The 27918-nt window shown below is 37.0% G+C and overlaps 3 protein-coding genes across 5 annotated transcripts; 2 read left to right on the forward strand and 1 right to left on the reverse strand.

The window, feature by feature from the left end:
• The first annotated feature begins 4585 nt into the window (after positions 1 to 4585).
• LOC149947825 (coiled-coil domain-containing protein 125-like) lies at positions 4586 to 8494 on the forward strand. Of its 2 annotated transcripts, none has more exons than XM_090172055.1 (10): positions 4586 to 5486; positions 5567 to 5616; positions 6441 to 6527; positions 6667 to 6824; positions 6886 to 6968; positions 7059 to 7171; positions 7232 to 7339; positions 7727 to 7859; positions 8164 to 8258; positions 8311 to 8494. In XM_090172055.1, exons 1-10 carry the CDS (start codon positions 5096 to 5098, stop codon positions 8392 to 8394), a joined length of 1302 nt encoding a protein of 433 aa, XP_090028181.1. In that variant the 5' UTR covers positions 4586 to 5095; the 3' UTR covers positions 8395 to 8494. The 2 variants fall into 2 exon arrangements, with proteins under 2 accessions (XP_090028181.1, XP_090028182.1); XM_090172056.1 differs by having other exon boundaries at positions 4587 to 5414.
• LOC149947826 (nitric oxide-associated protein 1) lies at positions 8453 to 13032 on the reverse strand. The gene is made up of 5 exons (XM_090172054.1): positions 11715 to 13032; positions 10609 to 10910; positions 10366 to 10503; positions 10072 to 10306; positions 8453 to 8669 (listed from the first exon to the last, which is right to left on the reverse strand). Exons 1-5 carry the CDS (start codon positions 13021 to 13023, stop codon positions 8485 to 8487), a joined length of 2169 nt encoding a protein of 722 aa, XP_090028180.1. The 5' UTR covers positions 13024 to 13032; the 3' UTR covers positions 8453 to 8484.
• A 6035-nt stretch (positions 13033 to 19067) lies between these two features.
• Rcd1 (Reduction in Cnn dots 1) lies at positions 19068 to 26223 on the forward strand. 2 transcript variants are annotated; one of them, XM_090171691.1, is made up of 13 exons: positions 19068 to 19154; positions 19739 to 19978; positions 20248 to 20403; positions 20465 to 20741; positions 20808 to 20921; positions 22375 to 22584; positions 22872 to 23018; positions 23098 to 23319; positions 23373 to 23546; positions 23604 to 23709; positions 24120 to 24443; positions 24516 to 24679; positions 24861 to 26223. In XM_090171691.1, the coding sequence occupies exons 2-13, from the start codon at positions 19740 to 19742 to the stop codon at positions 26100 to 26102; spliced, it is 3375 nt and encodes a 1124-aa protein (XP_090027817.1). In that variant the 5' UTR covers positions 19068 to 19154; position 19739; the 3' UTR covers positions 26103 to 26223. The 2 variants fall into 2 exon arrangements, with proteins under 2 accessions (XP_090027817.1, XP_090027816.1); XM_090171690.1 differs by lacking the exon at positions 19068 to 19154 and adding an exon at positions 19478 to 19594.
• Positions 26224 to 27918: the final 1695 nt, after the last annotated feature.

A 27918-nucleotide genomic window follows, 5' to 3' on the forward strand; every position in this document is an offset into this window, starting at 1 on the left:
TGGAAAAACTCGACGGATTTATTTGTGGAAGATGGACTTTTATATCGTAAAAAACAGAATTCGACCAATCCTCAGGTTGTAGTCCCTATGTTTATGATCACAGAATTTTTACACTACTACCACGATGAACCAACTTCCGGACATCGCGGCACTGAGAAAACCTTGAAAGCGTTACAACAAAAATATTGGTGGCCTCTTATGTCCGAAGACGTAACTACTTATTGTCGGGAATGTATTCCGTGCGCAAGAACGAAACCACCTCATTGCTACGACGTCGCGCCTTTAATAAATATTTCCATCGGTCGCCCATTTGAGCAGATCGGGACGGATATCATTGGACCGTTGCCGCTTACCGAATGGGGGAACCAATACATTCTTACCATAACCGATTATTTCACTAAATGGCCAGAGGCTATCGCTTTGCCCGATGAGAAAACTGAAACAGTTATAAAAGCCCTTTTGACTTATGTTGCTAATTGGGGAATACCAAACGTCATTATAACCGATCAAGGTGGTAATTTCGACTCCAAAATATTTCAAGATTTCTGCGGAAAACTAGGGATTTCACGGCATCGCACTTCATCATATCACCCACAGAGTGACGGCCTGAGTGAAAGGCAGAATCGATCGCTCAAAGAGAAAATGACTATGTACGTATCAGAAAATCACAACGACTGGGATGTTTGGTTGCCTTACACGCTCATGTCTATCAGAGGTAGTGTTCACAGCACGACTGGACAAACACCGTATAAATTGGCTACCAGGAGGAACGTTAAGCTTCCTCAGGATACGAATTTGAACTTGAAAGAAAATACGTTTGGTTCGGCCCGAGAATATATTGAATTTGTCGAAGGAGAAATGACGAAAATAAACAAAAAGGTTATTGAGAATATTCAAAAGAAACAAATGTATCAAAAAGAACAGTACGACAAGAAAGTTAAATTCAGTCCTTATGATGTAAATGATCGCGTCTGTTTATTCAACCCACATTGCCCACCTGGAACAAGTTCGAAGTTTTTACAGCCATGGACTGGCCCATACACGGTTAAAGAGAAGATTGGATTGGTTAACTACAGAATAGTACGAGATCGCGATTTCAAATCCTTCATTGTGCACCATAATCGACTGAAGAAATGTTTTACACCACCAACTACGCTACCAAAAGAAACTGAAACTGAAAACAACGCAAAACCCTCGAACGTGGTACCAGAAGCAAATAAACATCCACAGATAGCCCATTACCGTGATGGTTTCTTTGTGGAAGAACGAAGAAAAGAACCCCTACCCAACGTCCACGAAGAGAACGAAGAAGCCCCGACATTCCCATAAATGACTATGTGATGTTTTAAACACGAGGACGTGTTTCATCCTTAAGGGGGGAGATATGTAAAATAATGTTTAGGTCTTATCATCAAAATTGTAAGAAATAATGGATATTTGAAGCTGCACGCGGAAGATATAGTTATAGCGTTTTTAAAATGTGCCACGAATAAAAAAGAGCGCGTGTTTTATGTTTTGAATTTGAGAGTTATATTTAGGGTTTGAAAGAGAAAAGACGTTTTGTTGATTCCAAGTTTTATGATTAAAAGTATTCAGTGAGAAAGAGTTTAGTTTGTTATAAATCACAATACATTTTATTACAGTGTCGCGGCGGACGCTTGCTTTTCGATTTCCCGAAATTTCTTTATTTTATTAAAAATTAACCACTCAATATTTTTTTATGCGGTTTTCGCCATAAATTTTAGTTTTTAATGGGCTACAGGGCTATCTAACTGGTTAAAGCTTGACCGTTCCCCTTTAAATAAAACATATTTCCTAAATCGCCAAGAAGTAATATTTCCGAGAGCCAGGACCCGTAAGGTGTTGTTTGTATAGTGTTTGTTGAAATAATGGAAACTTTTCACCTGTAAATAGAACGCCGTGTTTTTGCTAAGCCTTAATATATCGACAAAAAGCTCTGTGATTAAAAGGAAAGACTTGTTGCATACCGTAGAGGTTAATAGTTTCCATAATTTCAACAAGCACTATATTAACAGTAATATGCAGGTCCTGGTTCTCGGAAATATTACTTCTTGCCAATTTCCATGAAGATGTTTTATTGAAACGTCTACTGAGGTCAGTGTCGCATCTACAAGCGTCTCTCTCTACCTACCTGTAAGAAGGGCCTTGGTGAGCCACAATCTGAACGGACGTATAGACTCTTAAACGCGCCTTCCCAATCGACCGCCATTACCTTACAGTCTCCGGGGAGGGTGATGAAAAAACCAGTTTTGGGGGGATGAAATTTCTGCGGTAGACGGTTGGCTCGTTGGTTGTCTGTACGATAACGGCGGCGCCCAGTAAACGTTTCTAAAAAGAGTGTATTGCCTGCAAAAACGAAATATTGAATGAAGCGAACTGTCGAGGGAGGTGGGAATTTCCGACTTAACACTACACAGAGGCGTATCGAGGGGGCGCCCAAAGTATTACATGTAAAATGGATTTGTTGGATTATATATTAAACTAATTTTTCTTAAAACTTGAAAAGTACACTTTTTTTAAATAAAACAAAGTAATGTGGTTTTCCATGGGGGGAAGGGGACGCCAATTTGGGTGTTTTGCCCCGAGCGCCAAATATCCTCGCTACACCACTGCACCTACATTGGACACCCGAACAATGGGAACGTGTGGTATTCACTGACGGAAAGATCGAGTATCGTTGTAGGACATAACGGACAGGTAATCGTATTATTTACGCGTTTTAAAACAATTTTATGAAGTTATTAACAAATTCGTTTTAGATCTGGGTCAGAAGACCGATTGGTGCCCGCCAGGTTCTAAAATAGTGGGCAGTTCTAAAATCGGATTTTGGCAGTGCTATTTATCGTGAATTTATCGCAAAAAGTATGAAAAATTTAAAAAACCCGATTACCTCATTTGTAAGATTGTAATTGCAATGTGTTCGGTTAATTTCAACTAAGTTTAACAAAAATATATTTATTTCGAAACTTTTTACTTATTTTTCTCTCGTCCAGTTATTATTTCAATGTTTATTTTTGTATTATTTTTATTATTCCACTCTTTCTATTAAAACAACTTCCAAAAAAACAACAAATACAATAGTTAAACGTCACATTTTTTCAACTGTACGAAGATTTGAGTGGCGATGAAAATTCACTAATTCCATTTTAATTATAGTGTGAAATAAGCTTATTACATAACACAAATTTTCATACATCGCGCTATCGTTCGCTTACCCGAAAAATCGCGCTTTAACTCGCTCACTATCACTCATTTGCTCATAATCATTCAATTACTTTAAACAAAACATCAAAATTATCTTTGCCTGAGCCTAAAAAAATTATCCTTCCATTAATTAGAAGAGTGAAATGTATAATGCACAATTCTATGACCTTTCGACGCTATCATTTGGGTTGAAGCCAAAAAGGCGTGGTCTCGAGGCTCGAGCGATAATTTTTTACGGTCTTTCACGCTTGCTCTTGTTTCACTTAAAAATGAAATTAGGGTAAATTTTCATGTTTTTCGTAGTCACTATTTCTTCAATAATTTTAAATCTGATTTGCAAAATGGAACTACATATAGTTTCTGAGTGTGATCACGCGTCGAACAAGTGTAGGCACGATATATTTTATACATTACGTCGTGAAGTCATTTTGGAGTTACTTTTCTATTTCCGCCTTTGCTCACGCCCAAAGTGTGCTAGCGCGTTATTTTTCACTGCATATTATTTTCGTGAAGGTATTATTCTTTGCAAAAAGCCTTCAATCGGTTCTCTACATAAAATAGAAACAAAATGGCTGCCAAGAGGTAACGGCCAGAAACGTTTGATCGGGGCTGCACCATGTTTATCCTAACGGTCACCAGTGGAAGAGGTATTAAGGCGGCGGACTACGCTGTACGTGTAGAAACGATCGCTGGAGCCCTATATCGAATGCAGAATCCTCAATTATGGATAGTGTAAAATTAAAAGTAAAGGTGTTTAAACATTCATGATTGAATAACCTGAATGAGAACCACAAGCCTGTTTTATTTACAAACTATAATTATTATATTTTTAGGAACAATAGCATTTTAGTGAGATTAATATCTATTCGAGATGATACTCCAAAATAACTACAATAAAAAAAATAACAATCTACAGACAAATTACGATTTCCAAGAGTCACAGCCTCGAACATTTTGGTATTTACCACCGCAAGGCCGTAGTTGTATTATTGCTAGCCCAACTTGTTAATGCTTTCAAAGTAAAAAGCCTCTAATTTGTAATTCAAAACCTTATTTAGTTTAATGTCATATCTGTAAGATAATAGTTTGAAATACAATATTTTATCATAATGTAAATTATATTCGTACTATAAAACTTCTGTTGGTTATAAATAGCTAATCCATTACGTATTACATTAACCGAATTATTTATTATCTAGTACTACGAAACCAATTCCTCCCTGTGGATAACAAGCGTTTCCACTTAAAAACGTAACTGACGCCTATAACGCGGTAGGCGTCAAAGTACTGGTTGACTGTAATATAAGCCTTGGTAGATTAATTCAGGGCTTTCCAAACTCAGTTTATATATTAAATGTAGGTCATCCTGTACTTCCGTTAGGCCTACATTAACGGCGTTAGTATAACTGTGGTAAGTCGAAATTTACGAGGCATATTTATAATACTAGTCCCAACATCAGTTTTGGCTCAATCGTGTCTCAAAAACCGACCAAGGCTAACTATACAACCTTGCATTGTTATACAATCCTTTAGATTTGGTCACTGTAATCGTTCGTATCTCTTATCCCGTTGACAGGTGAATAAATACCCATTAATTGTCAAAGCGTGTCTATTTATCTTTCAGTTTATTTCTACAAAACCGACAAAGATTTATATCATTGGTTGTTAAGAATGGTCTTTCAAATTGACGTTTTCGTGCAGAATTCGCTAGTCTTTCACATTATCTTCACTCTCTTAACCGTTCGTGGAATTGCGCGTTTATAGTGACGTATTCGACGGGTTTTTATGGAAAAAGTCGCAACGTGTACACCTCGGGTACAATTTTCTTTCGTTTCGCGATCTAGTGAACCAAAGAGTGGAGTGTAGCGCGATGATGTCCACCGATGACGACTGGAGTGTAGCCGGAGATTTAGGTTTAGGAATGGGTTTAAAACCGGGTTCTTTACCAAAAAGTGGTGAATTCCCCACCAAAACGTTGCTTGTCCGTAGAAGGTCCTCGGACTCGTTGAGGAGACGCAATTTGTCCTTCACCGGCGGAACTCCATCGACCAGCGGAGACAGAAGACGCGTCTTGCTGGAGCGAAGGAAATCGCTGGTCGCGGCGGCCGAACTCAACGAAAAGTGTCACGGTCGCGGAAACTCCATAACTTCGGATATTCTACCAGATGTTGACTCTAAATCGAAAAAAAGTAAATTCAACCGAAGTTTCATTGATTATATACGAAATTTCGAATGGAAGTTGGCCAAAAAACAGGGCGCCGGTAAATAACTCCCTGTTACTTGGCGCGGAGTGGCAATCATTTGCTAATGTTCTCACCTTCGTCATAATTTTATGTTCTAGCGTCGGATAAGGGGAAAACTACGGAAGTGGACGTTCTTGATGCCCAGGAGGTGAGTGTCTACCTTTAGAAATATGTTGTCATCGTCTATGTCAATGCCCTCTTTCGACGCAAGTATTAGTAATTTCAGAGGCGAGCGCTGCGGGGTGGTTGTTTACCGATGTTTACCCTTAGTGCTGCTGAGGAGCAGGTGGTTGACCAAATGTATGACGCGTATTATATATAAAAGCACCCTAACCCGGAAGAGAAGCGAAAATGTTTTAGTATGCTTGTGGGTCTTGAGTTCTCACCACTACAGCCGGTTTCGAATCCATGGAGGATAGAGTTAAACAGTTGCTTCAGTTACGATCGAAAATAGCCAAAGAGAAAATTAAATTAGCCGTGGACTGGACACGTTCTCGTATAGAAATTGACGAAATGAGAAGTAGTTTCACCAGAAATGGATCTATGCTTTCCAAAGTATTTCTTGATCTATTTTATTACGCAAGTTGAAGCTTGCTGAGAATGGTCCAAAGAGAACGGTCGTGGTTTCTAGTTAGATTGGTTTCATGGGCATTCAGAGAAGGGTTGTCCATAGCAGTGGCGGACCATTAACTTGGGAGTCCCTGGACTAACACTATTAGGGGCCTACCTAACTTTGAGTTAGTTGTGGCGACTCATTCGCCATTTAGTCAAAAACATCTTTTCTTACCTTTTTTTAATTTTTATTATAAATGGTTATTTATTTTTTGACCGCGAAGGGGGCCCATAAAAACGATGCCTTAATCTGCCCCTGGTCTATAGTACATTATAGTACATTAGTATATGTTGCCGAAGTCGTTCATTACATTTTGTAGGCTGATCCCCAGTCTTGACCAATGTTCACTATCTTTTTAGACAATAGCCACGCTTCAAGGCCAACTGGACGTATATCGAGAACTTTTATATGGAAAATACAAGGCATCTGAAGTTTTATTAAACAAGGTTAGTTAATTCTATTGATTCTCTTAAGTGGCTTCTGAAGGTCCCTATTTCTACACAACTAACGCCGGGAAATTAAGAATGAAACCGCGTTTTAACAATAACTATTCTGTTTCTAAAACTGTCCAATGTGTCTCTCTAGTTGAGCGAATGCGTCCAGGAGCATGACCAATGGCAACAGAAATGGAAGAAGGAGAATGAAGAAAGAGAAAAGGAAATCAACGAATTGCAATTTAAATTAATGTGCACGGAAGGAAATCTGACTGATGCTCAAAGAGTTTGGCTGGATAGGTTTAATACGTAGGTTAAACCACACCTGTAGTCTCTATGCTTACGATACATGTTATTATTAAATCCGCAGTTTGGTTAAAGAAAATGTCGAGTTGAGTTCAACTGTTCACGAACAGGCGAAACTTTTGCGCAAGTTATCTTTGGATAAAGAGGGTTAGGTCTACGTTTTAATATATTTTTAATATTTTCATTTGGAAATTAACGTCAATTGAGATTCATATTGGTCTGCTTTCTAATTTTCAGGGTTGGAAAGGGAAAACGAAGAATTGTTGGCATTGCAAGATGCCAAAGAGAGAATAGCTTATCGACGTTCGAATTCTTTCGGCACTTCCGACGATAGTTATGGTCCCATTGAAGTAATAAATCAAGCAGCAAACCTTAAGAGCAGTTCTCTAACAGCGTATAAATGTTTGTAGCTGGGAATTTTAGGCGCTTGCAAATGTAGAGGATCTAACCAAGAACCGTGTGTATGCGCCAAATCGGCTTGCAATAAGCACAAGTTGCTATCGGATACGCAACGTTCGGTAAGTTAACAATATATTAAAGATATATTGACGGCAATTACTGTAAAGGTAGTTAGTATGGTACAGAGTGTACATGTGTAGGAATTTAGGTGTCATGTTCGTCTAAGCATGCCCCTTTTCGATGCAAGGAATTTTCGTTTAATTTAAATTGAAAGTGCCCGCTTGCTAGGTATAGCAATACTGCATAGCGTCAAAGGAAAACCAAAAACGGGAATTTCAATGGTTTCGATCCCGTGAGAACAGATACGCCAAAAGGTTTCGTTATTCTAAAAAAATACTCTATAGATGTCTGGTTTTCTTTAACTTCGCGGGCGATTTATTTAGAAAGTATTTTGCGGGGACTTTTGTTGTTAAATCGGTTAATTGTTTTGTCTTTTATCGTTGTAGTTGTCAGAATTGGAAGAAGAAAGAAATGAGCTTATCAGGCATTGTCAGTTGTATAGGGAAGCTTTCGAAGAACAGTTAAAGAGAAATAAAATGCTATCAAAAAGACTCTTAGTAAGGGATCACTCGGAACCCGGTTAGTATTGAGAGACTACAATTTATCCCTCGAAAGAAGCAGTATTCTGATATTTTAATTTAATGTTGTTCCATAAGTATGACACTTCCTATTCTTATACTTTAACTATTCGCGAAACAGACTATAGAGGTAGTATTGTGTCCGCTTGCTTTAGCTTCTTACTTCGCAAAAGGCGATTTTCTTTCTCTGACCCAAGAAACATACCTATGGAAAAATATTAAATTTGTGGTATTAAAATTACCATGGGTTTGACTATGTTTCAGTCATAATGGCAGTAATTTATTTAATTTAATTCACCCTTTAGATTTATTTTGGAAAAGCAGGAAATTCGGAAGTTTGCTGAGGTTGAGGGGGAAACAAGCTAATAAAAATGAAGCAGTCGATTCATTAGTTGATATGGTAATTGTTTTTAGATTTTTTTGCGGAAATTATTAATAAGGTCGTTTTGTAGGTTTGCGACAGAACGGACGCGCTATTACAACAAGAGATAATGACTAAAATGTTAGCTCAGAAAGTGCAAGATTTGAAAAAGTAATCGACGTATTTTATTTTTTTGAGAACAAACTTATGGTGTCGGCCAAAGGCCTTTGACATCAAATCGACGTATTATATAATAAATGTTTTTTTATTGAAAATTCAAATAGCTACAATATTTATTTTCGAAGGCGGGGGTGTTTTTAATTTTTTGTCCTTTAAACATAACGGAGTGACGCAATAATGAGGGCTTCCTTTCGTGAATGCCTCGGCCATCGGGGCTGTACACTTTCAAAACGCAACTTGCTTTATGTTTTAATGTTACAGCTATCCAACCTAAAACATAAAATATGGGGTGATTACGTGTTCAGAGTTAGATGGGGTGGTTAAAAAAAGTAAGTTTTAATGTTCCCTTTGTTTCATTCTGAAGCACTTCTGTGGGTTGATTTTATGCAATTTGGTTCGTGCCAAAATCCGGAAGCCGATATTTTGAACAAACCATGACCAACACTTACTTCTTTGGCAGGTGATAAAGAGGTTATTGGAATGTTTAAAAGATTGTGCTACACGACACTAGGGGGCCAAATCTGTCATCGCCTTAATATTTTATTTATAACTTGTGGGCGTGAGACAAAATCAGAGGCTTCTACATTTATGTAGGAATTCCATAAAATCATCACCGGTGATGGAGAATACCTTGAGGGGAAATTAACGTGAAGGGAGGGGGGGGGTAACGTTTTATTTCGGAGATACTATTAACGCAACTGTTCAGTTATTTTTACAAATTCCTATAGGTTTCGTGCGTAGTCTAAATTTTGATCACAAGTATCGCCGCGTACCGACATAATTTCATATGTGAAAGCTGTCTGCTCGTTCAAAATTATCTTTTCACAACAGCTGAAAGTTTCAACCAAAGAACATTGAAATTCAAAATTCGTCTACTACTTCTTCACATATTTAGTTGACAGATATTAAGGCAGATGGCGCTATATTTCCTAAGCTCGTAGCCTATACTGAAAACGTCTGGGATTTCTACAATGTGAGAAGGGTAGAAACACTTTGGAGTTATCTATCTATATTATAAGGAGCGCTTGGTACGTTGGTCGTACGTCCGAGCTTTCTGGAATGTTTGCTTAGTCTGTCATGAGGCCAAAGGCGGGTTGGCGAAGAGAAAGCCAGCGCGGGACGGAGAGAGAAGCTGCTGCCTTTCGCTTTGTTAGTGGTGCAACTATAGCCTTTTTTGTGTTTTTGCTTAGTCAGTAAGGGTACCAAAGGCGGGGCGGCGAACCAGGCGAAGACACAGGCGGCACGGGACAGAGAGAAACCGGGACTGCCTTTCGCTTTGTTACTGGTGGTGGTTCGACTATAAACAGCGTGGGGCAGAGGGGAAGCGGCGCTCAAGGACGAGCGTATTTGCTTCTGTTCGTCATGAGGGGGGAGCAAATCTGCCATTGGATACAAGGGGTTTACAGGGGTACAGGGGGGTTTGCGAAGAGAGAGAAAGGAGAGTTTTTATGTTATTTTTGCGAGAGGAAAAAGGGTACCCCGGTAATTCTGGCATGGGGAAAAGGGGGGAGTGCCTTTTTTGGGTGGTTCGACTATGGGGAAAAGGGTACCACGGAAATTCTCGCATGGGAAAGAGGGGGAGGGGAAATGCCTGGAAACAGTGTTTAATCCATGGTATGGCTATGCCAGCCTTATCATTCCTAGTATTACTTATTTATGACTAATTTTGTACCAGCTGAGGAGAGCACTACATCGCCATTACTGCATTCGGGTCCCATTCCTTCAAAAGAAAATGTTTTCATCACTAGCGGTGGGAAGTATTTTAATCTTTCATCCCCTCCTTTGGGAACCACTAGCAGAGAAGAACCTAAATTTTCTTGGTAAAATGATTCAGCTTCTTCCTTGGGAACTATGTGTACTGGCAAAAAATTACTAGCAAATACTGTGATGTACATGCTGAATGCACCCTGAAATACAAACATTTAGTGTTTTCCTAAAAAAATTTAAAAAAAAACTAAGAACTTGCAATTATTTCTTCAGCTTCTATTCTTGCTAAACCAGCCAAGAAAAGTGTTTGGTTGTGGCGTAAAGCGAATGTTCTTGGATGAATAATTTGTTTTGGAAGAACTTTCATTAGCTCATCAACTGTTAATAAATCCAGAATCTAAAATACAATAGGAAAATACAGGAAATTAAAGAGATATTACGGTATAGGTCTAAAGGAACTGGTTTGAAAACGTTTTTAGCAAAATTTTGCTTTGAAAGTTACCTGGTCCTTGTATACACAACCAGGTGTATCGAAACAAAAAAAGCCATCTCTATAATTTTCAGATTCAGGATCATATGCTTTTTGCATTGTTTCATATTTGTTGGATATTTCCTTAAAAGTCATTCCAATTCTTCCAATGAGAGTGGCATATTGTGGGTCTCTGGTTGTTTTATATATGGATTTCCTTAACTTTTGCTCTTGTATAATTTCATTTTGTTCATTTTTGAGTCTTCTAGTTCTCATAAAAAGCTTCTTTCCACTCGCTTTTAGTATCGGAAATTTTAACAAGTTGATAGTTGTTCCTGTTAATTAAAAATAAAATAAAATTTAATGGTAATATTTTCTTTTGGACACAATGGCGTAGACTACTTTTAACAGCACCAAGTCTTTCCCACTTTTTTAGCGCAAATTTCCAAAAGGATAATTAATATTTCAACGTGTTTGGGGCTATTTAAAGTGTAACTTAAAGGTTACACTTTAAATGGACATAGTTACAGAATCTTCATAAAATTTGGGCCGAATTGCAGGCCCCTCCTGTCACTTAACTCTGGCATACCTTCCATTTCCCTAAACACGCTATTACAGGGTTCATACAACATTTGGAAAATTAATTTTCCTGATATTTAAAGGTGCTACAGAGCCGTATGTTTTAGTTTAATCGAATAAAATTATATATAATTATTGAGGCGCTTCCAGACTCAAACGAATTTCCCTGATATCTCCCAAATTTTTTTGGAAAGAATCTGTTTCACTGATATTTCCAGGTTTGTATGAACCCTGTATTACTAAGTCCCACCCTCAAAATTAAAACTATTCTGTGGCCCTTTCACTAAAACGTTTACTGGGAAGTGTTGTATATTCAAAATATAAATCTGACCACTAGGTGTTGCTAAGAAGGTAATAGCATTCTGGATGGACAGTGTAAAAAGATCTTGTTCATCAAAGTAGCTGATACAGTGATAGGTGTTAGAGTTACTAAATAAACAAAGTATTTAATTAACCAGTCTATTGTTAATACTAAAGATAACTAAAATACAACAGGGAGGAACTTCCTCTAATACAGGAAAACTTCATAGCTACACCACTGATGAAAAAAGCATCTATACCTGGCCAAACAGACGTAGTGGCTCTTTGAACTATATCTACAGCTGATACTTTACAAAAGTCAGATTGCAATAGGGCATTGAATAGTGAAGATTTTCCAACGTTGGTGCAACCCACTATAAATACATCTCCTTTCCAATATCGCATCATTTTTGTGATGAGTGTTTCTACCCCATAACCAGTTTTTGCACTGATAAGGCCTCTATATATCAAGTTCTTTCCTTTGGTTATCCCCAAATCATTCAAAGTTTTTTCTAGAAGATTATGAATTTTTTCCAAATAGCCTTTAGAATCTTGGGGCAAGAGATCTATTTTGTTTCCAACAACTATGAAATGTTTATCTTCTCCAAGTAAATTTACAATTCCCGGCCAAATACTGCATGGAAAATCAGTCATATCTATTACTAAAAGTACTAAGGCCCGTGGATGATTTTTTATGGCTGACAACATTTTCGGATATTCGTCCTCAGAAACAGTTACATTAAGAGCAATGTTATAGTGATGGAAAAAGACACATCTTTGGCATATTTCCTTCGTGAAATCCTGGCGAGAAAGGCCAGTAAATCTTTCACTAGGCATATAACCTGGAATAGAGGAATCTCTACAATGAAGTATTGCGCCACATCCACCACAGGGTACTGTACTAGATGGAATATCTGGATTTGGAGTGCCGTAATTGGCTCTCCAAATTTCTGATTGCAAATCTATATCTTCATTATCATTTTCGTGTCCGACTATTTTTCCCAGTAGATTGCTCTTTTCTTTTACAATGTTCATTAAAGTAGAAACCGAATCTTCAACTTTTTGAAGAGAAGGATTAAAAGGTTTCCCAGAATTAATTTTGATCTGCAAATTAATATTTTCCTTTTCTATCTCGAAAGGAAAATGTGGTTTTTCACATTCCATATTATCCATTAAAGATTTCATGTATTCCTTTCTCGTTTGATCAGAAGCATTTCCTTCAAGTATTCTAAACACATCTGGATATTTCTTTTTAACATCCTCTGGTGAATTTTCGTAGGCCATATGAAGAAAAGTTGGTATTTCTTCCATTGCTCTATCAACTAAATCTTCATTACCATATTTTTGCATTTTTTTAAGTTGATATCGCCAATATTTGGCAGACTGTGGATTACCAAGACCAAGGAGAGAAGTTGCCTTTTTGAACTTTTTCTCAGTTTCATCTTTAAAATTATTTCCATCTATATTTGTCATGAAAGGTCTACATATTTTAAGGCAAAATCTAAAACGTTTGTTTTTAACATAACATTGGTCTACATTATAAAACCTTACTGACCTACAAAAATTCATTTTTTTTTTTTAATTAATACCGCAATAATTCTGAAATGAAAATTCATATAAGTTAAATGACAACCATAAAGCACATGGGTTTTTTTTGTGAGAAAACGAGTCGGATTGTACGTAATTATTAGACATAGAAATCTCATAGGTAACTAGAATGCTGCCGTGTAACTGGCAAATGGGCCAAACGCCGTGGCAGACGATAGCCAGATCTCAGCCAATCAGAGCTCAAAGAGTGGTTCTGCCAAGAATTTAATGTCACCAGAGAGAATGACGTCACCTATCTCCCGCTATAGTAGCGGATCCAAGGAGGATTATTATCCTCCTTGGCGGAACCACTCTACGGCCTCTCATTGGCTGAAGTTTCAAGGCGAACTGGCGTCAAGCTTGGCCGTAGGCGGCAGCATTCTAGTTACTTATGAGATTTCTATGTTATTAGACGCCCTCTATAATCAGTGTTTCCACTTCGGGGACTTTATTTTTCCCTATTGTCGTAGGCAAAACTCCCAAGAGATTCATTTTCTATTTTTTCGGAGGTCGTTTTCCCATCAAATTTCCAAACGGAGGCGCTTATTTTAAGCACAGTCATGCACCGCCAATATTATTTTTTAATTGGTATAATATGGTTCGCTTGTAGCAGATAACTTTGAATAAGCCTAGAACAAGAGTTAATAATTAAAGCACGGTGTCGGGAGTAGTGGCGTACTTCTATAATCCCAAGCGTATGGGAGGCACTCAGGCAGAGTTTGTGGGTGTCCCGACCCATGTCCCCACGTTGGCGTGGCCCTTACACATGCCTCACCCTGATTAATTAGATGGACGAGCGGACTGTTAATCACAAAAATAAAAATATATATATCGCACGGTCTTTTACAAGACCACGATTTTTCCTCTGCAATGTGGAAACATTTGAAGCCAGAAAAAAGGCCAACTTTGATCGCGTGTTCAAAACTTCCATAGTGTTACCAGAGAGTGTAAAGTCGCTTCGCTACAGAGAGGCGCCTCTTCCTATCCCCGTAATGTTAAAATTTCGTGGTACGTTTTTTCCCCATGAGAGCGTTGAAGAAGCAGACGACGGTGTTTGCAATTCCCGGACACACGATGGCACTGTAAAATTGCTTATCAAAGAAAAATAAATTTTGCTCTCAATAGGTTAAAGTTGAATTCAGCTCAGTCAGCTGTGATGTTGAATTATTTTAACTATTTAAGTAAAACAGTTGATTTCGTAAGAAATATAAAAGTAAGTTTATTATCAACTGTACTTTTTTAATATATCAAAAGAAATTCGTGGAATCTAAAGTGGAATATTTTATGGGCTGGCCAAGTCTTAATTAAATATACCAAAACCATGGTATAACATGTGTTTTGAATAGCAGTGGTGAATTAAATATTCTGAAATATAATTAAGAACATTTTCTTTTAGAAGGTTTGGACTTTCAATGGCTTTGCAAATTTCTAAATCTTCGTCAGTGAATTGTCCTTTACCTTGCAAAACCCAATCGTTATCATATTTGGACAATTCTTCAGGGTCCAGGAGCTGGTACTTTAAACGAGTCTGTTTAAAATAAAGTCATCCAAATTGTCAATTCAATATGAATCTGATGGTTTTAAGAGGCTATTGACTGATGCAGCTCTGTACGCTGCCTGGTATTGTTGAGGATTTGGATGATCTCAATTGTCTCCTTATTGGCGAATGGAACCAAAGTAGTTTTCTAAAAATCTTTGACTAATTCTTCCAGTTACTAAGAACTTAAAACCAAAATTATCCTTTATATCATTCCATAGGAGTAGCAAAAACTGAATTGATAGTTTCCACCCTTCAATACAAGGTAAGGTTTTATACCTACAGTTCTGAAGCTACCATGTATTAAACCTTTCCAATTTTTCTTTCAGCATTGGTATGTGGATGGATTGATCAGTCATTGCTCTCTTACAGTGTGTTTCATTGTTTAATGTCCTGCTATTGCAGCAATCAAAAAGGCCATTCATGTGTAAGAGGAACTCTGCTGTGTATGTGCTTTCAATTGTTAACTCTCCTAATCCCAGTGAACAGGCCATTTGAATTAGAAACACTTTGACTGCAAATTTGGGCAGCTAAACTGACTTTCATGTTAGAAAATGCTGGTAACTTGATATGTTTACGTTTCAGCTTATGTGTGCTTTGAAACTTACCAATTTCTTGGTCTATTTTGAAAAAATGTTCTAGGACTGCCCAAGAAACTAGATTGCCTTCCACTATTATGGGATACCGTTTGAAATTGTTCCTCACACTTTTCAAGAGATGTGGAGGATCAATTTCAATGAATGGCTTTTCCACTGATATCCCCATACTTTTGAACAAATTTTGATTGCCTGTTCCTTGGTCACAGACTACAGCTTTGGCCAATACGTTTTAGGTGAGTTACGCAATCATGAAGCAATATCTTCAAAGTCTGTTCGTGACAAGCATCTTTTGTGAGGAAGTAACCAATTGGTGGTTTGAATTTCAGTTTTATGTCATTCACCATGAACACTAGGGCCTGATTTGCGTACTATTTTGACCTTCCATATGGACCGAAGTCTACGAAACCTTCAAATGTTATCGTTTTCATTATTGTCAAAATGTTTAGTTGAATGGCTATAATTATGTTCAGTACAAATATATTTAAATGGAATAGAATTCAATAGATAGTTCTGGGTTTAAATTCATAGGAATTGACTTTATCCACTGTAAAAAAAAATTTCATTTAAAGCTAGTGTTCATCATTGTGAATATTTTATATAAATTATCATTTTCTTCGTTGAATTGATTTTGGAGGGCATAATTTGGCATTTGTAGTGCGGCGCTTACCTTACACCATGTTGTAGTTGTAACATGATCTTCAGGTGCATTTTCATTTGCTACTATTTGAATTAATTATAAATGAACATAAGGCAGTAAGAGACCATGGCGGGATATGTTTTTGCCTTCAGTTTACCTAGGGAAAACCGTGGTTTCATTGGAATTTTCCAAAAAAAATAGTAGGTGTAGCTAATGGTGTAAGCCTGTTTTTGGTTTTGATATTCATAAAACAATCGTCAGTGAAATGAAGCCCGCAAAATACGTGATTAAAGTGTAAGTAATCTGTAGTTTTATTTTGGAGCTTTTCACTGTTTACATTTTGCAGCCACTGCAGAACTATTAAGTTTTAAGAAATGTTAATGTATTAGAATAGGCTTATTAAATTAAAACGCGTATTCACCGGTCTTTATCCCTTGGAAACTTGAAAGAAAAAGACAGACACGTGGTTACCTTTATATTCGATTTACAATTTTTAGCCGAACAAGACATTTCAAAATAAATTAAACTCGCAAAAATACCTAAAACACTTTCTTTTTTGCGTCTTCTCAAACTCTAATCTAGCACGCGCCGGAGATACTACTAGCGCCATCAAACGCCCGGGAATTGTGGACATTCTCGGCGAATAAAATCGTACCACGGATTTTTTAAAGAGAGGCGCCTCTCTGTAGCGAAACGACTTTACACTCTCTGGTGTTACTTAGTGTAGAGCAAAGACTATATATACGCTTCCGTATATATAGTCTTTGGTGTAGATAATGGTGTATTTTTCTCGACGAACCTTGGGTGTAGAGCATAGAAATAGAAATTAGACTAGAAGCACTGCCCTTTCCGCCAATCCCAAGGGAAACAGGCGAGCTAGAAGGCTGACATTAGGGTGGAATCGCGATGTACGTGCCATCTGACAAACGCATTAAACATTGTCGCCATGGCTACGACGCGAATTTCGAAGAGGGAAAAAAAGGCGATCCACTGCGCATCACGTCGTGCGCAGCGGTGGTCTTTTCGTGATTAAATTTTTGCGTCTAAAAGCATATCCGCAAAAATTGTTTCACATTGTAAAGATAGATCTGGGAAAGAAATAAAATTCTCATTTCATAAGTATGTAATATTATAGTAAATATTTTATAATAATCTCAGAATAAGAGATTTTTTACACTAATATTTCCTCTGAGAAATGCTGAATTACTAGGAAAATGGGTTTTAGCGGTAAATCGCGAAAATTGGACTCTATCTTCAATTACTTCATATGACTGTGTATAGTAAACATTTCTGCCGAATGAAATTTACTTTCAAAATGGAAGGCACCATTTGAAAGCAAATGCTGTACCTATACAAGTAAAAATTACCCTATACATTCTGAAATAAAAAAGTTACTGAAATATGAATAATTTCTTTATTAAAACAAGAATTTGAAAGAGCTCCAAAAATATCTATTCCAGAACAAAGCATATTTACATCTTCTAGAATCTTGAGTATGCCAATTTATTGATTTTAGTAATTGTTATTTAGTTTCCCTATTTATCAGAGGTTATTTCAGAAAACTTACGGAAAAAGTGAACTACCGGAAACCACTCAATTTGACTCATAGAAATCTCATAGCTAACTAGAATCTTGGAGGAATAAAACAAGTATACAGGAGTTGCGGAGTGCTGCGAAATCGGTTTCGTCAGTGACCGTGAACTCGCGCGAGACGGAGGGGTTCAAACGCGACTAGCGCCAACTGCATTCGGAATTTTGCAACTATTCTCATTTTATAGCATTGTTTTCGCTTCATCTGGTTTGTTTTATTCCTCCAAACAAATACGAGTCATTTTGGAAAAAGGCGCAAGGAATTTAGAAATGTTTCAAAACAAACCAGACGACGCGAAAACAATGCTATAAAATGAGAATAGTTGCAAAATTCCGTATGCAGTTGGCGCTAGTCGCGTTTGAACCCCTCCGTCTCGCGCGAGTTCACGGTCACTGACGAAACCGATTTCGCAGCTCTCCGCAACTCCTGTATACTGGTTTTATTCCTCCAAGCTAGAATGCTGCCGCCTACGGCCGAGCTTGACGCCAGTTCGCCTTGAACCTTCAGCCAATGAGAGGCCGTAGAGTGGTTCCGCCAAGGAGGATAATAATCCTCCTTGGATCCGCTACTATAGCGGGAGATAGGTGACGTCATTCTCTCTGGTGACATTAAATTCTTGGCAGAACCACTCTTTGAGCTCTGATTGGCTGAGATCTGGCTATCGTCTGCCACGGCGTTTGGCCCATTTGCCAGTTACACGGCAGCATTCTAGTTACCTATGAGATTTCTATGATTTGACTTGACTAATACTAGGTGGTTTTTTTTCGCTTGTCCGGGGACAAAAAGTGTAAACTTTTTACCCTAAGACGTTTTATTCGCCTGTTCTCGGGTTAAGATTTACCCTGTCCCGAATTTTGTTCGCTTGTTCCGGAGTATTAGGGTTACACTTTTTACTCCTCCTCGAAAGGAGGTGTAGAGGGAGTAATCTAGTTTTGTCGTCTGCTTAAATTTCGTTGCACGAAAATATGACGGGAATCTTTTTGTAAATAACCTTTAACCTTTAACTACTCCCTTCCTACTCCAACTCGTTTTTTTCGTCAAGACAGAATTGAAGTAAAATGACGTCATATGGCTACACTTTTTAACCTTCTCAAAAAACCCAGAACAGGCGAAAAAAAACCACCTATTGATGATAGTTTAAAAGACACTGAAACCAAGATTTTGGAATCTCATGTAGGCATATTTTAAATCACACTGAAATAATTAAAATTTAGTTAAACTGTGATTATTTGTGGTATTTCAGACTTACAATGATTGCGCAAAGTTAACGTGTGACTTTAAGGGTGACACGGTAGATATAGTAGATTCTTGAGATTTTTATGATTTTCCTGAAGCTGTTTAAATAACTTAATATAATGTCAAATAAATAAAAAAAAAGTTTTTAATACGTTACCTACGATCTGTTTTATGTTATTCCACGTGACCATATTGACTTATTTAGTTTAAATTGTTTCTATGAGATGGCGCGACTATCGCGATTCCACTCTGATGGCAGCCTTCTAACTGGTACGTCCCCGCCCAATCCAATCGTGCTTCTAGTCTAATTTCTATTTCTATGGTGTAGAGTGCTACTAGTGGGCCAGTGGCGCCTCTAACGGCTGGTCAAAGGCTTCTCCCGTGTTTCGAAAGTGTTAACAGGTTTTTGTAAGAAGACGCCTGTATGTATATTCTTTTGCCCTGTCTAGTAAGCGAAGCGTATTTATAGTCTTTGGTCTCTGACAGTGACTTTCAGACGCGAAATCACACGAGGTATTAAGCGACTGGATAGTTTTAAGTTTATATTTGCTTCAACATGTTATACAAGTAATTTAAGTAAACATTTAATTAAAAAATTGAAGAGTTCTATGTATCCATTACAATTCAAAATTTAAGAAGTTAAGACTTGGCTGGTTTTTGTTCTTCAATATGCGCAGACCGAGGGGTAAGATACTCTGTGAACTCGGTGTACAACTGTACACTGCCGTACCTTTGACAGTGCTAAATGGAACTCGCGAACTCTTGAAAATATGTACCTTTAACAGTGCTAAATGCACGAACTCGATGTACAGATTATCTGAGACTGTCTTACCCCTCGGCGCAGACAGTATTTGAAATCTATTATTTGTATATAGCGTTTGTACTGGGCTGTAGCTTATGCATGTTTAACAAGTATATTTGGATACTTTTTGTGGTTTGGAAGTTAGAAATAGGTAATTAAACTAGCATTAAAGTACTTATTTTGACATTACCTTCTACAATAGTGGAAGATAAAGTAAAAAATCACCTGAAGCAAAACTTCAAAAGGTCTAACTGTGTCTTATTTAGTAATAAATTTTGTAATTTATTACTTATAGAATGGAAAGTAATGAGCTACAAAGTGTGTTAGATTTACACGCTGAAGAATTGAAGAATGCTAAAGAGAAAAACCAAAGCATTTTTCATGATTTAAGTACATCTGATACCTTCCCAGAAAGTGTGGTTTTAGATCACAACTATGCCAAAGCATGGAATCTGCATCCTGAGGCTGATCATGTTAGACCGGCAAAAATTCTTTTTATGAAAGGGGTGCTGTTTAATCCAATTGAAAATGTCAAGTTAGTCTTAATTTAATGTTTGATATTTATAATTGATAGGTCGGACATTCTCTAAAGTACAGTGTTATTTGATGGAGATTTTAGGTGTAACTCACTTCCAAAATTTTGTGAACGTTTTCAAGTTCTCAAAATTTTTAAACTGACTAGTTACTTTAACTTAATGAATGCACCTAAGAAAGTCTTCATAGTAATAAATTGAGCAAGAAATAGGAAAAATTGAATGTCAGACCTACTGATAAATGCTTAAATTCTAAAATTTTATATTTTAGAGGTGAAGAAGTAATTGATGTTGAAACGATGGATTCTAAATTACTACCAGCGTATGATATGCCCAGGGCCAAAAATGGAATGAAAGAGTGTGAAAGGTTTTGTAATTTAAATCAAGATGATTCAGATTTGGAAAATTGGGAAGAACAAATTTCAAAGTAAGTTGTTGAATTTAAATATTAAAGTTAATGGTTTTATAATAAGTATTAATCATTGTAGAGTAACATGGTCGAGTAGTCAAAAGTCATTATTTGATAAAGTACTAAAAACACTTTATGGTGAAAGATTAGCCCTTCTTGCTAATCAACAAAATTCAAATGAACCTGTTTTGAGGCGCTTGGCTGTTGATAAAATGGCCAGTAGATTTCGATCTATTTTTGGTTCTATATCGTGGGACATGATGTTACTGCATTGGCTGCACCAAGTTTTATGTGATAATTTACCTCAAATATATCTCGCCCAATACCTGGACATATTACAAACTTTAAAGTCAAAAGTAGGTACAATGCGTACAACTTTTTATAGAAATTTAAAACTTATGATCTTAAAACCACATTCACAGGCTCCTTCGCTGGTTGATAAAATGCTATCTGGTAGTAAAAATGTGGATAGCTTACAGCATCTACTAAAACGTCCATGGGATCCTATATCCTCTTATTTGAATCAAAACAAAGTGGTATGTTCAAGAAAAATATTCTAAAAACTTAAAGCTCAGGCTCATGTTCCATCCACCCAAACATAATACCCTCTTACATAAGTTTACGACTAGGGCTGTGCGAGTCCTGTTTTTTGAATCTCGAGTCCTAGAAATTTGGGCTTGCGAGTCCTTGAGTCCAAATATTACGGACTTTATCGAGTCCTCGAGTCCTAAAGAACTAGTTTTGAAGCTTTCGAGTCCAATATGAGTCCGGAATTTGTTTAACGAGTCTAATTAGAGTCTTAAATTTATTTACCGCTGTTTAAATAATCATTAAATTTGTAAATTTATTAATAGTGGTTGCAAATTAAAAAGGCTTTGTTAGTATTTCACTTTATTCAGTTTTGAAAACTTTTAACTTGAGAAACTTCAGATCATCTAAGAAAAATAAGACGTGAGCAAAAAAAGACCTTGCTGAAGATTTGAAAAAGAAACAAACTAAAACACGCAGCCTGAGGCACACTCGACGCTGTGACTCATGGCCAGTGGTATAGCCAGAAATTCCTCAAGGGGGGGTCGAAGTATGTGAATGTTAAGAGGGGGTTGAGAAGGGGGTGGAAATTTAGTGCAGTCAAAGGTAGACCCAAGGGGGGGTTTGGACACCGAAACCCCCCCCCCCTTGTCTACGCCACTGCTCATGGCGAACAAATCGAGACCTGCTAAACCGCGACGGCAGCACCATTTCGGAATTATTTGAAAGCCGTATGAAAGTAACCAAATATCAGAGTGATTTTTTATTTTTTTATATTTGACTCGCTGGGTAATTTTCAAATTATCTATTTACTCGAGTCCGCTTCGAGTAATTATTTACCCCTTTCGTGAGAATCTGGTACTCGGGCGGGTAATAAAATTTCAAGTCGGGGTCAGAGTACTAGCACACCCCTATTTACGTCTGTAAAAGTAAACTTTCTCGAGTCCCAAGTCTTCTGTAAATTTAGCATTTAAACACTTCTATTTACATTTATTACAAATTCATATCAAAATCTTAATGTGAGTTTCACCATATTCTTTGGGCCTATTATGACATAAGATAGCCTGATCTATGTTACCAGAAGACAGCTTTATTTTATAAATGTCCAGGCCAGTGGCTAATAGTGGCCAATAATGTCTATTAAAGGAAATTAGGAATATTGTGCGTAAAAACATAAAACAACTAGTTTTATTGCAATTTTTAAAATATTTAAAGGTAGTAACATTATATTTTAATTAGCAAGAATACCAGAAAAAATAGTCTCAAGTACAATTTGGAATGCAATGTCTTTGATCTGAGTTAGTCTCTCAATTGAAAATATATTGTCCACTATTTTCCGTATTGATCAGTAAACTTATTGTTCTGGAGGAATATTTCCCCTATAATCCATACCATTTTCCAAATTAGCGCATTGCTGATCATATTTATTTTAGTAATCTGTTCCGTTAATGGTTTAAATAGAAAAGATTACCCAAAAATCCTCTCATTGTATGGACACCTGGTGACCCTGCTTACAGCTGTGTTGGACAATCACGCAGAATGAAATTCTGGCATACACAATTTTCTAATTTGGGAAAATTAATAACAGTCAATCCTCAAGTTAACCCTGGTGTTACTATTGGGGAAAGTTTGGAAGCAATTATTACAGCTGTGAGATACGAAGTTATGGAGGTAACCAATTTTAAAAATGGATAAGCTGTGATGCAAAATGGCTATTTTGGAAACATTAATGCACTGAAGGCAGAACCTATCTATAGAGAATATAAATCTAAGATTTCAGTGTAATGCGTAACTTGTAATATTGTCCAAGTTGATTGAATTTTTAATTGTAATACGGTGACTTAGATACCACTTTCGTAGTATCAACTATTCCAAAAATGTCATTTTGAACAATAAAAAGGATTGATAGTATATATTTTAAGTCATAGGACTAATAGTAATTATTATTTTAATTTTAGTTGAAATTAAATTTTCCATCTCGTCCAATTATTTTGGTTGGTTGGACAATTGGTGCCTTAATTGCTTGTCAAGTTGCTCTTTTTGAGCCTATCAATGCTATTGTTTGTTTGGGCTTTCCTTTAACAGGGGTTAATGGCTCTCGTGGGGTAAGCTATATATATTTTTTAAAAACGGTTCAAAGGTAGCAAATTTGTTGAAGGGTGTTTCTATTTTTTGGTTATTTAGGATTTAGATGATCCATTGCTTGAAAACCGAACTCCTACACTTTTTGTAGTAGGTCAAAAAGCTAGTATGTGTTCAGTTGATGACATTGAAGATTTTCGTGAAAGAATGCGGGCCGAAAGTGGTCTTGTTGTTATTGGAGGTGCTGATGATCATTTGAGAGTATGTCGACTGAAGAAACAACTAGAAGGAATTAATCAGAATATTGTTGATAGGTGTATTGTGGTAAGTTAAGCTAACATCTTATTTGAATGTATTCTTAATATGTTATTTCTCAGGATGAGATGTACAATTTCCTATCAACTGTTTTGAGTCAACCACCAATAAATTATTCAGATATAATAATAGATAAAGTAAAATTTGAAGCACCAAAAAGAAAACGAAAGTCAACTGCTATGATAGATCCTCCTTACCCAGATCCAACAATTAAAAAGCCACGAACTAAGAAAAATGTATATTATTTTTATATAGATACGCTCTCTGACTAAATATAAATTAATTTTTTTAAGAGTGGATTTCCTTTCAATTCATTTTCTGGTAATGTTTCTCCATCATCTCCTGGGTCATCCACAACGGAAACTTCAAGTACAACTTCAAGCACATGTGAAACGTTTAGTGAGTAGCTGTGGAACAAAGCCTGTTAAGATTTGTTTGGCTACATTGCATCATTCTGCTTTTTGCATTTTTATTGAGTATCTGAGATTAATTAATTGGCTAATATGAAATTTGTCTTTCTTATTAGTATGTCTGAAATTTCATTTATTTTGATATAAGATTTTCTTAATGCTCTAATAAAAGTGCATTAAAAGTAGAATAAATGTAGTGTATTGTTTATGTTACTTCTGATGAAAACTGTTTTAAGTTTTATCTATTTCCGAGTCTTTGCATGCTATTATGGCAGTTTATCTGGGGTGTTTGAAGTTAAAAATATTTAATTTTTATGTTCCACTTGGTAGAACAATTCTGCACTATTTCAATTTCAAAAACTTATGTTCCATACTAAATATTATTTTTAATTTTTTTAGTGGAAAAAGTTTTCAAATGTAACGGTCGTAGTGCTAAACCTCAAATTAGCAATAGCAGTCTTCTTAACTTGGAGGAAATGAAACGAAAAAAGATAATGGTGCCACCAAATGGAAATGGATCCAGTTTCACTCCAATTGACCTACCTCCTCCTGAAAGAGAAGATAAAGCGTCTTTCTTCTCCCAACAACTTGGACTACCGGTTATAAGCCCTAGTTTGGTTTCCACAGCAGCTTCATCTTTAGTTACTACTTCTGTTATGAATCCAACAAGCGGATTGCCTCGAACACTATTTTCTAGTCAGAGTAGCATAGTTCCCTTTACAAGTATGTTAAAATATTTTTAATTAAGAACTAAGAATTATCCTTAAGGCAATTTTATTTTACCGAACAAAACAGCATTACCACAAATGTCGCAACCAACTTTCACTAATTCTTGTATGACAACTAATAGTAGCCCTGCTGGCAGTGGGCGTTTAGTGGTGCCTAAAGGAAACTCACCTCCCGGCCTTAGCCTCAACATTGGTTCCTTGTCAAGCTTAAGCAGCTTTCGACAAACCATGGTAAACTAATAACATAAGGCAAATGGAGACTCAGTTGTATTACCTTGATGGCTCTGAAGATATTTTTAGTGTTAGTCAAATCATTCTAGGGCACTGAGTATCTGACAAAAGTGCTACCATTGAAGTCTCCATATGCTTTAATTTTTAAAAAGTCAAGAAATGTAGTTTTTTCTCTTTTAAGGGTAATGTGACTCCTACAACAGCAGTACCTTCAAGCCCTAAATTGATGGGTGTTACTAGAAATATCAGACCGAAATCTCAAAATCATCTTCTTCCTGCTAGTACTGGAATTAATCCACTTTATGGCAAACGTCTCCTACCATCTACTACTACTTCTTCCATCATTTTGACGCCAAGGGTAGTCAGTAATTCACAACCAACTTCTAATTTATCATTTTTAACAATGGCCAATCCTATGCTATCGAATATTCTTGGGTCAACTTTGGATGCAATGCCGACCTTGAAAAACACACTTGCACCAGCTAATCAAAGTGGCTTTGACGTTCCATCTCTTCCCGCACCATTAAATTTAAGTAAAGCTTCAGAATCTGATCGGATTAGAACATATCTGAAAGCACCTCAACGAACAACCAGCATAGTTAAAACTACAACATATGTAAAAGGATCAATAAATAAGCCCAAAGAAGACTCTAACAACATGGTTGCAGCTGTTTCTGTTGATAAGCCTCCTACATTAAGTGGTACTTCATATGCAAGCTCAACAAAAACTATTAGTAATCCATCTGGAACCACGGTAAATACTAAAAGTAATGGTGCGCGCAAATTGCAAGTTATAACATTTTTGAAGCCACCTCCCATTTCAAACAGTGGGAATAAGGAAGTAAAGACAACAGCTTTGCCAAAAACAATTGTATCGCAAGCACCTAATACAACTTCTTGTAAACTTAGCAGCCCAGAAAATGCTAGTGGCACTCTGAGACTAATTTCGAGTGCAATTAGGGTTGCGGAGCAAAAAAATCATGGGAACTCGGGCACTATGGAAATTAGTACAGAACCGAGTCAGAAAATATCATTAGCTCAACTAAGTAGTGATTTTCAGAGTGAATATTTGAGAAGTGTTTGCAAACCATCTCCCGCTGTCCAAGAAGAATTTAATGTACCCAAAGTTCAAAATGTTGAGAGTGAACCAAGTGCCTCAATTAATCCCGTAGTTATAGATGACACTGAAAGTGTCGACTCTGGATCTGAAGTGAAGTTAGTGGAAGAAGTGACGTCAAATGAAACTGAAATGGCTGTTCAAAGTTTAATGATGGAACCAATTACAACTGATTCAGCGCCAATTACATTTGTAACTAGTACTACTGGAGTTGTTGATTCAGCTATTACAGATCGGTTGAGCCATTTGTCAGCTGGTACGCAAGAAGCAATCTTGGCCTTAACTCAGCTATCAGAGCTTGCTTAGTTGTACACCTATTTTGTTTTAATTTGCTTTTTATTTAATTTGTTTTCCTTTAATTTAAGCTTACGTGGCTTTTGATCATTATAAGAGGATTCGGTTTAATAAAATAAAGGGTCGTTTTAACTATCAATTTGCTTATCATTATATATTTTAATTTTAAATAAAATTTGTTGATAGATTTGTTACAACTCAATGATTATTTAATCCCACTATTATGTTTGAACATTTTTCTTATCTCACACATTTGAAATGTTTTTAAACCATATGAGCAGAAGTAAGTAATGTAAAAGGAAGTATGAAGTTCCATATATATAGTGGATCAATGAATTTCACATTTCTTGTACCAGGTTTAACAGAACCTAGTTGCAATAAAAACAAGTCCTAGCGCGTGCTAGTAGAGATTTTTCGATTTAGTTTCTACTCCCTTTAGGTAACCATTGATCAATATCTTCCATGTTATAGGGAACATAACCTGGGGAAAATATGACGGCAATAAATAAAAAGAAAATACAGTTTGTTCAATTATTGCTGTTAATATAATTAGATTAATTGTGAAGATTTCGACTTAGGAAAAGTGTTCAGTTAATTTAAAAAATATAATTGCTTGTTAAATGTGCTTCTAATGAATGGCGGAGTTCAATCTAAAGCTCATTTTGGGCCATCACATACCCCACTTTTCCATAATGTAATAGTCAGAACGGATGGGTAGAGAGCCTAAAATATATTCCACCGCCGGGAGTGGCAGAAAAATTAAGTGTTCATAAAAAATTTAAAGGAAATATCACCTGTAGTACTTTTGTCACCCTACCATATTAAAGTTAAAATTTGTGCCATGCATAAATGCACAAAATCCCAAGAGATATTTTTACCATAAAATCTCAATTTTTGAAACGTCTTGTCCTTTAAAATTAAGAACACACTAAGCATTAAGGAGCCTTTCACAAATTATGTAAGAGGGAGGATGGTTTGTACAAGCGTTACTTTATCTTACCGAAATATGTTGTACCGGTCTCCCTCCTTTGACAACCACACTAAACTGCTAGACGTCCTACAAGCCACTCTCCGCTTCAATGCAACTCTTCGCTCGGAGTTAATACTGCTGGGGGACTTTAACTATCCCTACGTAAACTGGTTCTTAGGACGCACTGTTCCCCCAGCTGATGCCGCCACTAAGCGTTTTTTCGAAATGGTCACTGACGCCAACTTAACACAGTCCATCTACTGTCACACCCGTTTGGGATATGTCTTTCAGCGCCCTAGTACACTGGACCTTGTCTTCTCTATTGAAGAACACCTTGTCTACGATGTCAAACAGCTCCCTCCGCTGGGTAAAAGTGACCACAATGTCATTCTCTTATGCATCGCCTGCCCAACACCATCGGTGCCTCACCGCCAATGTCGTGACTTCTTCAGAGGGGACTACGACTCGTTCGGTACCTTTATCTCCCAGGTCGACTGGCGAGCTGAATTTGGCTCTGGCGATGTTGAATTCTGCTGGTCCCGTTTTTCGGCCATCCTTCATGACGGTATTCAGCGTTTTGTTCCTCTTCGTCCGGCTCATTTCTCTGCACGCTTCCAGAAATCTTTACATTTTAAAACCACTACCTGGGCGCAGTACGTGCGTTCTAAACGCCGTGGGTACTCCCAATCTCGGGTTAAAAAGGACTACGCTGCGTACAAAAGTGCCAGGAATGCCGTAACTAATGCTAGTCGGAACTTTAAGCGCAAATTTGAAGCTGACCTCACTGCGCAAATTGCTTCCAATCCGAAGGTCTTCTACAGTCATGTTAATAGATTGCGGCGAACTAAATTCACCATT

Source organism: Leiobunum rupestre, chromosome 4, assembly GCF_980474605.1.
Source record: "Leiobunum rupestre chromosome 4, qqLeiRupe1.1.hap1, whole genome shotgun sequence".
NCBI classification, from domain to species: Eukaryota; Metazoa; Arthropoda; class Arachnida; order Opiliones; family Sclerosomatidae; genus Leiobunum; species Leiobunum rupestre.

What these genes read in the sequence shown, in the direction of transcription:
- Rcd1 (XM_090171691.1), top strand. Translation starts at nt 19,740, where the DNA reads ATGGAAAGTAATGAGCTACAAAGTGTGTTAGATTTACACGCTGAAGAA. An exon ending in TGGGAAGAACAAATTTCAAA is followed by an intron (nt 20,404 to 20,464) that starts GTAAGTTGTTGA and finishes TAATCATTGTAG; the next exon opens with AGTAACATGGTCGAGTAGTC. An exon ending in TTGTTGATAGGTGTATTGTG is followed by an intron (nt 23,320 to 23,372) that starts GTAAGTTAAGCT and finishes GTTATTTCTCAG; the next exon opens with GATGAGATGTACAATTTCCT.
- LOC149947825 (XM_090172055.1), top strand. Translation starts at nt 5,096, where the DNA reads ATGATGTCCACCGATGACGACTGGAGTGTAGCCGGAGATTTAGGTTTA. An exon ending in TGGCTGGATAGGTTTAATAC is followed by an intron (nt 6,825 to 6,885) that starts GTAGGTTAAACC and finishes TTAAATCCGCAG; the next exon opens with TTTGGTTAAAGAAAATGTCG. An exon ending in TATCGGATACGCAACGTTCG is followed by an intron (nt 7,340 to 7,726) that starts GTAAGTTAACAA and finishes TTATCGTTGTAG; the next exon opens with TTGTCAGAATTGGAAGAAGA.
- LOC149947826 (XM_090172054.1), bottom strand. Translation starts at nt 13,023, where the DNA reads ATGAATTTTTGTAGGTCAGTAAGGTTTTATAATGTAGACCAATGTTAT. An exon ending in CACTACGTCTGTTTGGCCAG is followed by an intron (nt 10,911 to 11,714) that starts GTATAGATGCTT and finishes TTTAATTAACAG; the next exon opens with GAACAACTATCAACTTGTTA. An exon ending in GTTGTGTATACAAGGACCAG is followed by an intron (nt 10,504 to 10,608) that starts GTAACTTTCAAA and finishes ATTGTATTTTAG; the next exon opens with ATTCTGGATTTATTAACAGT.